This window comes from Anopheles ziemanni, chromosome X, assembly GCF_943734765.1.
Source record: "Anopheles ziemanni chromosome X, idAnoZiCoDA_A2_x.2, whole genome shotgun sequence".
Taxonomy (NCBI): Eukaryota; Metazoa; Arthropoda; class Insecta; order Diptera; family Culicidae; genus Anopheles; species Anopheles ziemanni.
The window spans coordinates 17,480,537-17,492,525 of record NC_080707.1 but is presented as its reverse complement, the minus strand read 5'-3'; the positions used below and the strand labels follow the sequence as shown (position 1 = coordinate 17,492,525).

Genomic DNA, 11,989 nt, shown 5'->3' with positions numbered 1-11,989 from the left:
CTAGACAAAAACTCGCATGCAAACTCCTAATTTGGTGTCACCTCGATTTCGACCATACAAAATTTACGTAACGTACGTTACGTTACGCTGGCCTGGGTGAAACAAGTGTAAACCGCTGTTTAAACGTAGCTGGAATTCCCGGTGGCGGGAACGGGAAAAAGTAGCCCAGATTCGACAGAATATCCAGCGGGAACGAGCTTATTCGTCCGATCTGTCAAAGTGATGCTTTGTTTACGTTTTAGTTTGTTTACGTGATCTAAATTGGCGACAGGTATAAGTGGAACTGGACATATGGCTGTCACAGCCGGTCCTACAGCACGGGCCCCTGCATAGGAGCTCGTGTCAGAGTCGGTATGCCTCTGAATACGAGTAAGGGAACAAAGTGTTCGACTTAACGTAGGAGGATATACCCCGACTCGCATAGAAGAAGAAGAAGAAGGTAAAAGTGGAACTGTGAAACATTATCTAATATATAAAAGTCACCGTTGTCTGTATATATATATGTATGCACTCGCATCACGCAAAATCTACCGGGCTGATTTACACCAAACTTGGCAGGAAGGTAGCCATTTTCCATGGTTGAATGATCTGAACTTCGTTTGTTGATATTCCCATACCTCCCTACCCCTCCCGAACACCTACCCTCTAAAATTAATGAAAAACAATTATAGTTTAACAATTATTGAACGAATTTTGCCAAAAATTGGTACATATACTGCTGACATATGGACATATCATGGGTTAAAATATCATCCATCTAGAGGAAGGGGAAAAGGGGGGCTCTCATATTACCCCATACCACAAAAATAGTAAAAATGCAATATGGGTATCAATTTCGAGTTATTTATGGTCTCTAAATCGAATAGCTTCACTCTTAATGTTCAATCTTACCTCAGACTCCCTTTACGTTTCTCCTTTTCAATAAAAAACATAGCAATGCTCTAAACGAAAAAAAAAGTGCATTCTTATCATATCATGTTACGCAAAATCTACTAAGTCTATCTGTACCAAACTTTACTGGAATATTGTTAATTTTTTATTCTTTCGAATGCCCTCCTTCCCTGCCCCCCTTTCGAACACCTATCGCTTAAAATGATGAAAAATAACAATAATTCGTCATTTATGGAATTGGTTCCTACAAAAATTGGACCACATACTATTTTAACATGTAGCCATCATGTGATAATATTTCATCCATTTGACGGAAGGGGTGAGGGGGGCTACCATCCTGCCTTTTAGCTCAACAATGGTTACAATGCAATATGGGTATCATTTTTGTACAATTTGGGGTCACTAAATCGAATGGTCATAGTTTGAGTGCTCAATCTCATCTCTCCTACGTAATAAATATTCTCAATCACACAAAATCGGTGAAATCAAATCAACCAAACATAATTATAAGAAAGCCAATTTTTCAAGTGCGAAATCTCCAACATTCTTATGCCTCCTTCCTGCCTATAATTTTCAATCACCCAAACCAGGGTTCTCCAAACTTTTTTTTAACACGGGCCGCTTTGGGTGGAATAATCGTAGCGTTAGGCCACATTTACCCAAGGAGGCGAGGGTCGTAGTTTGGAGACCTCTGACGTAAACGATAGAAAATATCTAAAAAAATATGATGCCACCTTACAACAGATGCGACGGGTTAAAAAAAAGACGCTATCTAACACCGTAAATATCGGGGTGATGATAGAAGTGCTCTTAAATAATCGTCGATTATCTGTTGTTTTGGTCCAACTGTGGTTTAGGCACAGTTTGTCTCATGCTTGCTTTAATGGATTAATTTTAAATGCTTGCACTAAGCTGGAAGCACATTTAAGTAATGAATGCAAAATGTATATTTACATGGTTTCGTCGACTAAAGGTAATACTAAAATTTTCAGCACATAGCAAAATTTAAGATAGTAAAACTGAAAACTGATACTGAATGCCAACACTCTTCAGTTTGGAATTTATTTCTACCCGGATGAAATCGGGTTAATCAGCTAGTCAAATATAAAGTTTATGAATGGTGTTGTTGAGTTCCTCCTCCAAAATTTTGCGTAGAAGACTACTCGCATTTTGGTTTCTCTCCAACAACATCGGCCGCATCCATATACGTTGCCCATACCGACGCTGTTGTAGCAAGCGAATGAAACTTTTCATGAAACGTTTCAATTAAGCAAATGCGTCCGTTCCCGCCAGGTCGTAGTTTCGCGTTTTTTAAACATAGCGGGAACGAAATCCGTTTTTTTTTTTCATATGGACGGCGGGAATATTCATACGATTACCGCTGTGTCTAGCCGTTGCTTAATACAACTTGCATGCGAACCCGCTTAGCGGGCTGGTAGATTGCTGGAACTCTTGCTGGAACTACATGACAGCAGCAAAAATTTTGAATTTCTGTCAGCCGGGCATTTTTACCTTACTTTTTTACACTGAAATTGCTGTAGGAAATTCAAACCTTTTACGCTCCAAATATTAGCATTCCATGGAATTTTGGGCCATATTTGTAGCGTAAAAAGTTCCTCTATAATACGCTTGTAGAAATTTACGGCTGCTATGAAATTTTTCAAAGATAATAGGGGTTAAACGAGCAAATCAACGCTGAATCTTAGTAGCAAGCATGTCCATAGTCGGCGGAGTGAGAATATATCAGTAAATTTGTTTATCGATCTAGCATTCGATCTGGCTGACATGTTTTCGCTGGTAGGTGCATCGCTTAAGTTTATAATCTTACCGCGATAATCGTGGGTTTCAATTATTTTATATACGAATTCGTCTCAATACGCATATTGAAAATAGAATATGGTGAGTTATTTCAATCTTAGTTTTATTCGTTTAGCCGGAAAAGGGCGAAATACTAGAATAGTATAAAACATTGATAACTTAATTGGCTGGTGCTACTCGATGCAATTATTTCATTGTTTGCCTGCGTTAACTTAAATTAAATTGACGGGATAATAATAATGCCCGACACGGGTTGTTTGAATCGAAGGTGGGAGTGATTGTTTGGAGAGGCGTGGATGTGTAGCTTCCCTTGCTTGTCTTGTTTTATAATTTGGTAGGTTTGTTTTCTATTTGTTAAACTCAGTTTCTTTTCTGATGCGCACTTTATCACTTCCCTTTTCGATAGTAGCTGGTATAAAAAATTACTTGAAGTTTGGTTTTGCTTTGCTGACATTTTGTTTTGAGCTATTTTTGTATACTAGACCTCTGTTTGTGTCTCTGTGTTTCATTTTAAACTCTATAAATAGAGTACGGATGCTATCATATGCTGCGTCACATAGTGATCGTATGTCGTTAACCGAATCTATGATGTATGCATATGTTCTGATTTCATTACCTAACGAAACAGTAATCGATTTTAGTTGTCTCATTACAATAACTAACTTTCCCTCATGGATCTTACCATCCATTTCGAAGAAAACGCAAGCCTGGAGGACCTAGTATGATTCATCGAGATCTCTTTTTCTCGATTGTAGTAATGGTCCGAATGGAAATGGGATAATTTTCAATTTTTCGACATTATTCGGGTACACCACTGACTTCGATCGTAGCGATTAAACCACTCTAGTTTAGAGGAGTGGGAGAGAATTGAGTGGCCGTTACTAATGAATCTCAGCGAACGAAGTGCGTACTGAGCCCGATTGTTTTATTTTTGCTTGTTTCATGGATCTATGCTACGTACTTTTTAAGAATTGTTCACCTTTCTTTAGCCATTTGAGTGCTTGATTCCGTATTTTCACGTGACAGTTCTTGAATGATAGTGGATGTGGTTTATGGCTCTCGTTATTGCCTGTTTGCTTACGAAAGAAGTTTTTCCAAGCACCTTTTGTTTAGTTTTTAAAGAAAGCGCAAAGTAGCTAATGTTGTGCCCGCCAATAAAACAAAAATAGACTTTGTTGATGAATTGTTTCTCTATCGAATATAGCTAAGTCATCATGCACACAACACTTTAGTTTTCATTCATTCTTTCTTCCATTTAAGCGTTCACATTGTTAATATTTTTGGGACACTTAATCAATGATTGATCTTAGCTATCTGTTTAATCAAAAGACACCTGCTTGTATACCTCTATCAACAGCTATCGTCAATTTGCATGAGTCTGATATTTGCTCCACTTTTCATTCCATTGGCGCTATCATTTGATAGAATAGATGATTTTTTGTATACACGTAATTTTTCACCATTGTTTTTTTGTTGTTGTTGTTATAGGATGTTTAACAAAACGTAGTCGCCTTTTAACATTGAAATTGTTATAGTCCTCCATAATATTTGTTGCTTGGAAGTACGATGCGATGATGCGGAAGTGCTCGTATATATTCACTACTCATCACGTGCCATTGTTAAACTTTTAAATTTGCTCTTCCATTTCAATTTAAGATTTGCAACATGATGTACAGTATTGATTAATCATTGAGCAACACCTCATATTGGCTTTATTTGAGTTTGAAATCGTCTAATCTGGAAATTAAACGTATAAATCAGAAAGATGTCAGACGCATAATCTTTTGAAGATTTTCTTGCCCTCAACTATGAAAAAAATAAAATTCGTTATTGGAGTGTAACATATTGTTATTTTTGGAGTTTTTGGAGTGTAATATATCACAAGTACGTGCAATGGGCTAGCAACAAGGCTATTTAACCCTCTAGAATGATGCGCTCTAGAACTGCCCGATACTGTAAATAATGCAGTAGGTGATTAAAAAGAATGGTGAAAACAATTATTTATTAAACTATACCAAAAGGACGAACACAAGTAATTGAATCGCAAAATAATTCAATCAAAGGTACGCACGTTTTAAAATTACTGTACAAAGAACAATTTAATTATTGATATGAACATACAATCTGATGGGCAATATCGCATATAGAGCTCGTTATTTGTGGAACGTTATTACAAGTAAGATTGAATATCCATCTTAACTGCCGATAAAAAATGGATTAACAAGAGTCCAAATCTTATCAACAAGCCAATCATTGTTTTAGCACTAGCGTGCCATATACATGAATGGCAAGGTGTGCTTAATGATTAATAAACACTCTGATGGGGGCTCGGAAGACCCGCCGGTTAAGAATCGGCCTAAAAGCGTCGGAGCAACCCCGGTGACGTGAGTTCGAATCCCAATTGAACCCGGACCTTCCGTGTAGGACTGACTATCCATACACAATGGGAAAAATATGGTGCAAATGAACATGACTGAAGATGGTGAATAAGCCAAAGGAGAAGACAACAGTCGGGAGTTTCTTGAGGAAAATGTAGCAAACCAGTTTGTTTTTTAATGCGCTGTGTAATATTACTAATTAATGTTGAGAAAGAAATATAGAGACAAAAAGCGTTTTCTATTTACGCTGATCACTCACTTGTTACACAAACAGTACACTCTTGCTATTTGCTTTTTGCTTTCATTATCTATGCAGCCGTTCCATCAACCAACACGGGATATGCTGTTCTGATTTCCCATCTATACCTATACTTCAATTTTCCGATTCTAAAATCCCGTACCAAATCCACGGTTGCTGATAGTGCTGCTGTTTCCTAGTGATCGCTGGGTGTTTCCAACATTGCCTCGTTCTGAGCGTTGTCCATAGCCTCCACTGCCACCACTGCCGCGGTTTCCACTACTGCCAACCCCTCCATTTCCACTTGCAATACTGCGCTGACTGGGGCCTCCACTGCCACGGTTTGATCCAGCTCCACCCTGCCCACCAGAAGGGCGTGACTGGCCGGCATTGTTGCCTCCCGATCGTGGTCCATTGACATTGGAGCTGTTTCCACCCAACCCTCCACCATTATTATTGATACGGCCGCTACCTTCACCTGGGCCGCGAATACGTGTTTTCTTTTCTTCCACGTTAAGTTTTTGCCCGTCGGGAGAATTTTCAGGGAAAAATAGAGGCTAAAATTATATATAAAACATGTATATATTTAAAAAAGGTTAAAGTCATCGTTATGTTTTAAGAAGGCACCGCAATAGTCCCCGTTAACCACGACAGCAGATTAAATCCGGATTAACAAATATAAGTAGTATTTAGCAACAACATAAAATTTTACATATATCTTCAATTACCATATTAGACAGACAAGTCTGCACGGAGCTGGGATCCTCGTAGGTTATAAAACCGTAGTGGGGTGGGGTCCGGACTCCAGGCATTTTCTGCACAGATTTTGAAAGGATACGCAAATCCACAACCGTTCCGAACTTACTGAACAGAGTCCTCAACTCATCTTCAGTTGCATGGTGTGGAATATTTCCTAGGAATAGTTGATGGTTGTCGCCGAACTGTGAGGGAGCACCTTGGCGACGATCTAGAAATGGAAATAAATCAAATAATACGTCATGAATAAAAACGCAATAAGAAGATGTATGCAGCACACAAAAATGTTGGGAGGTCAACTTCATAGCAAAAAACATAAAACTAGTTAATAAGGTCACAGTCTTTTACTGTGTTCCAACAAAAGTATGTGCTTCAGAATACACGGGTTCATTATATTCTTATACATGTTCTTACATCAATAATTTCATAACAATGTAGGATTTTTCCTGTCTTACTTTTAATAAAAACCTACATTTGAACTGAGTGGCATTGAACTGGGCCAAATGATATGTTTTGCTTATTTATATTTAATATACTATTTGGAAACTCAAAATAATTCATTGTACTGAGATAAGCAGCACTGAGCATATAGTTTTATAGTTTATATAATAGCCAGCAAAATGTGCTTGTTAACAGCTAAGGATCAAATAAGCAATGATAAAAGATGTTTAAGCCTGTTAGAATCTTTCCCAATTTTTTTCGGTCCCCGGATAATCATATTCCACGGATAATTGAATCTTCATACAAAAGTATGTCACATACACGTGTGTGTTGAATGCTAAAAAAAATTAACAAAAAAGAAAATGATGTTTACCAGCTCAACAATTTATTTACATTTATTAAACAAACTTATTTTTTGGACTCATAGTTGCTGTAACAACCATTTTTACCACCGTCACACCAATTAATATCAAACATAATCATAAGAAAACTAATTTTTCAAGTGTGACTTTTTTTAGTCCGACATTCTTAAGCCTCTTCCCGCCTATGCGAAAAGTAAAAAAAGAATAAACACACTACTTAACTCCATACACATCATGAGGTGTCGGAAGCAGTGGTTTTCAAACAAACCCTAATTTAAATAATGAAAAAAGTACTAAACAAGTATCAATTTCGTCTTACTTGTTGTATCTAAATCGAATAACCTTGCTCTTATATGCAATCCTCTCTGGTTTTTCCTCCTTCTCATGTTTTACAACTAAAAAATGGTGTTGCTTAGCTCAAAAAACATTAATTCTAATGACATACACACAATCGCATCACGCAAAATCTTCCTTCTACTGTGCACCAAACTAGATTTAAAGGTAGATAATTTTGTTGATATCAGATATCAATCCAATGTTGTAAATATCACACCGTTCTTAATTGTCCCACAAACCTTCACAAACATATTTCTAAGCGATCTAAGCGAAGGAAGTGCTTAATTTGGAGGAGCCGATATAATGACGAGCTCTTGGAATTGTATAGATACCCCACTGTTGGCGAAGTAGACTTGCCAGACTTGCTCCGGTGGGCTGGTCATGTCATGCGAATGACACCGAAAAGCCCACCGCGTAAAATCCTTTTAGGACTTTTCGGTCCTGTCCCGAAATGCAAAGGAAGCTTGGTAGGTCTAAATTGAGGTTAATGTTGTTATTGTTATTGTTATTTTGTTATAAAATTGTTCCCCATTAGGCTATACAAAGTCTAATCTTTAAACTAAACATACATGGGACATAGAAAGGAATGGTTGCGAGAAAGTCGGGAGAGTCAATATGGCCGTGGAGGATGTTGTCGATCACCAACGAGCGTGCGTGGCTGTTGCGATTCTTGACGCTAACCGGCCCCAAAAAACGGCCACGTACCGAGTAGGGAGGCAAGGTAGCGGAGCGGTCATTCAGGAATCGCCTGACAGCAAGACGCTTGAATTTCCTGTGCACCCTCTCCAACCTGTCCATCGGATGGATGGATGGCGTAGCTGAAGCCGCCAGAAAAGCTGGGATACGGAATTGGATCAGTTTGGCTAGCGACCGAGAGCGATTTCGAATGGAGGCCAAGTCATAAAGTCAGGCCAAGACATAAAGAAAGAAAAACCAAAGATTCCTAAACTAAAACTGTTGTTACGCAGTCGTCTTGGTCCAACTGGAATTCAAGCAGAGTTTTTCTAATACTTGCTCCAATTGGTTAATTTTAAATGAAAGCACCAAGGAACCCACTCAGTTAGATAACTAATGCCAATTGTATCCAAAAATGATGTGGTTTCGACTGAACGTAATTCTAAAAACATTCATTTTTTACTGATTTCAAAAATGGTAAAACTGGTAAAAAACACTAATGGTAAAAAACTGGCGAAGTATCTTGTATCTATCGTAGACAGTAGAATGGAAACTCTCTTTATCCCTAATTTATTTTCGTTTAGTGTATTGCAACTGTTTGTTTTTTGGAATGTTTTTTAAAATTATTATTAGGCTATTATTGAACAATATGAAAGAGGCAATTCGATTTAGAGACCACCTTTTTACCATTTTTATGGTAAGGGGGGTAGTGTGAGAACCCCCCTTTCCCCATCCACTACGTGGATGAATTTAACCTGTGTTATGTCTCTATGTATGCAGTATGTGTAAAATTTTTTGTGTCTTCAATGAGCTCTACTTGTTTTCAATTAATTTTAGAGGCATGGTTTTCGGGAGGGTTAGGGAAGTATGGAGATATCAACAAACGAAGGTTGAATAACTCATTCTTGGAAAATTAGCTACTAAATTTGTATGTCTCATGTCATTTAAACACAGTACAATATTACAACAAAAATTTAAAGCCTATGTACTGTGGAGGGGGATGAGGGTCCGCGACAGCCGAGCGGTAGCACCGGTTAGAAAATGGGCCACCACCTCGACGGCGTGGGTTCGAATCCCAACCGAGGTCATTAAGCCAAGAAGAAGAAGTACTGTGGAGTGAGCTCTACGGCTCGATGAATACAGTGTATGGAAATATATTGGACACTATGTATGTCAAAACTACAACACGTACCTTCACTGTCGTAATTCTGCCTGGAATATGATGACTGTCGGCCTTCTTGTTGTCGCATACTACCTCCACCGGTACCACTCAACGAGTTACTGTTAGTGCCGTTGCTACGTAGCGGCCGCAGTTGTTGCGAACGCTGCTGAGACATACCAGTTCCAGAACCACTGAGGCCAGCGCTGATCCTGTCGTCCTGACGGTCAGAACTGTACTTGCTGCTCACTCCCACTACATTTGAGCCCAAACCTCCGCCGTTAGAAGCGTTTGAGGCTGCAACGACTGGTGGAGGTGAAAGAATATCTCGCTGTTGCCGACTGTTACCTCCAACCGAACTTGCATTATAACTCTGATGTTGCGATTGTTGATGCTGTTGAGGGTGATTACTTCCTCCACCGCTACTTTGTGAACCCTGCTGCTGCTGCTGGTTGTGTGAATTTAGTGACGATTGCATTGTAGAGGAAAAACTCAATGGGGAACTAGCACTAACTCCAGATTTAACTAAGTTAGCGTACGTTTTAGGTTCTAACGTGACCGAAGCCGTTTGCTGTTGCTTTCCGAACATACTACTTCCGGATGTCTGAGGTTTTTGATGCTGATGTGTTTGTTGTTGCTGGGAATGCGAATGTAGTTGCTGGTGTTGCGGCGGCTTGTGCTGTTGCTGCTGCTGTTTGTCTAAATCGGTGGCATTGCGATCAAGCAGAGAGGCATTTTGTAGTGCAGTCGCAGTTGCATCGACATGGGCAGATGAAACGATTCCGGGCATTGTGGTCCCTGAATTCACATCATTCGAGTTAAGAGAGCTTTTCACCGCGTCCGAATCGTTTATTGAGGATAGCTGGTGGCGATTCTGTTGCTGCTGAGATATTCCAAGTTGATTAACAGTCGATGCTTGAATTTGGGTAAGCGATTGAAGAGGCTGATGTTGACTGGAAACAACGGTTTGACTGAGGTGCGAATGTATAGCGACATTGCTCGGATCAGCCACCGACTTTAGATTGGAACTTCCAGTACTAACATTCCCATGCTCAATATTAGCTGACGATAGGAGCGAAACACCAGTAGATGCAACACTATCCGCGGTGGGCACACTTTTCAGCATGTTGTCGTGGAGCCCATTCAGGAGCTGCTGCTGGGAAGTGGTTTGCGTTTGAGCTGCTGAGGGGGCGCCATAGGCCGCCGGTAGAACCACCGACGATGAGTTTATCACATTCGCAGGATAGAATAGCTGTTGTTGTTGTTGAGTGTTTTGAGCGGTATGCGTCGACGGAACTTGATGCTGTGGATGATGTTGGTGAACACCGACATTCACTAGACTGGACGCAACGTTGTGCGTGGTCGCACCAACAAGCTTGGAATCACCAAGAACAAGTGCACCATCAGTAGCATCGTTGACGAGCTGGTGGACGGCTTCTTCCTCGCCGTTCGCTCGCTCACTTGCGTCATCTAGCTCTTCGTCCGAGTACAAATCTTGATAGCGGAAAATGTCATTATGAACGTAGTACTTTTTAGGGGACTGCGCGGCAAGTACAAATGTTTGCGTGAAACGACGCATTGGTTGCCCATCATTCGACAGCTCACCCGTCACCTGTACTACCACACCGTTCCCTAGTGTTGCCTGTGAATCCACCTGACTGATCTTGGCGTGACAGTCACGGAAGTTAAGCTGTTGGATTTTGCTGTGTATCTGCTTTTGGCCGATCACGAGCGTTGCTTCCAGACTTTTAGCGTCTAAACCACCATGCAGAAAGCTTGAAGAATTGTTGTAGAAACGATGGAGATGATCGGGAGCCTTATTGAGGAGAGTATAATATTGACGAACAAACTCGCGTCCGACATTTTGCGGCGAAGGCTGGGCGTCCATTACCATTGTTGGCTGTGGTATTTTGTAAAATCTGTAACGCGAATGTTCGTTGGTTTCCTGTTAAGACGAAGAATAAAATTATTGTGAGTACGATCATTTTGCATTTGTTTCGTAATAGATAAATTGCTACAGGTTGTATGTGCCTTACACCGTGGATAGCTTATAATAAGATAAATTTAAATCGACAGGTGGGCGCCTGAACCTAACGAATAAAATAAATGAATACACCACGAGACAAAAAGACACAAATAAAGAAAAGATCAGCGGCGCCAAAATAAAGATGGCTTTCTGAACAACAAAAATAATCCAATGGTACGGTTCAAGTAAAATGCAATTTGACGGATCGTGTGCATCTCTTTACATACCATCAACACTAAGGATTAAAATTGGCAGATGTGATAAAACAATGTCCTGAATATTCTCATGAAAAGACAGGTGGTTGACATAATGCCTTATGCTGCTTTTGTACAAATATGCTCGTTTGCGATGTTTTGATGATTGAAAGCAGTTTTTTCATTTCAAGATGACTGAATGATCATTGAAAATTAATTTAATTGATACTTTAGGCAAATCATAACCGCATTTTGAGAGAGCCCAACCTAGCTTTTAACCGAACAATAGAGTATGTATCGGTTATGTAGCCATTATATGAACTACTACTATAAAGTATGCAGATACCCTACCATCATCGACGTTTTACTAACATAAATAACGCAGAACCTGTGAATTGCCATTAATGCAGCGATTTGGACGGGTACTTGGCATGTACATTTTCTACTACCGCTACCGTTATTTGTTCGTTTGGTTATTGTTTTGTTATCATTTGAAATTTTTGTTAAATAGTATCAGAAACTTTAGTGATGTACGTTTTCATAGGCAAAGAATAGCACGATGCAACCACCCAACTGCACAGTGCCACAATTTCCTTTCCATTTAATTCGCAATGCATGCTGCAGAATAATCCCAAGCTGTAAATGTCAACAGCGATTTCCGCCATTTTTGTGTTATTGGAAGCTGCACGGCTGCACCAATTACGAAAAAGATAGA

General features: G+C 39.7%; 1 protein-coding gene across 1 annotated transcript; it reads right to left on the bottom strand.

Moving 5' to 3' along the window:
• Positions 1–5,113: 5,113 nt before the first annotated feature.
• Positions 5,114–10,992, bottom strand: LOC131291426 (probable serine/threonine-protein kinase vps15). The gene is made up of 3 exons (XM_058320636.1): positions 9,088–10,992; positions 6,054–6,292; positions 5,114–5,882 (listed from the first exon to the last, which is right to left on the bottom strand). Exons 1-3 carry the CDS (start codon positions 10,946–10,948, stop codon positions 5,475–5,477), a joined length of 2,508 nt encoding a protein of 835 aa, XP_058176619.1. The 5' UTR covers positions 10,949–10,992; the 3' UTR covers positions 5,114–5,474.
• Between the last annotated feature and the right edge of the window lie 997 nt (positions 10,993–11,989).

Bases quoted from the DNA above. Each gene is read 5' to 3' on its own strand.
- LOC131291426 (XM_058320636.1), bottom strand. From the start codon at position 10,948: ATGGTAATGGACGCCCAGCCTTCGCCGCAAAATGTCGGACGCGAGTTT. The intron at 6,293-9,087 runs GTACGTGTTGTA...TTCCATTTCTAG, and splicing joins GCAGAATTACGACAGTGAAG to ATCGTCGCCAAGGTGCTCCC. The intron at 5,883-6,053 runs GTAATTGAAGAT...ATATAATTTTAG, and splicing joins AGACTTGTCTGTCTAATATG to CCTCTATTTTTCCCTGAAAA.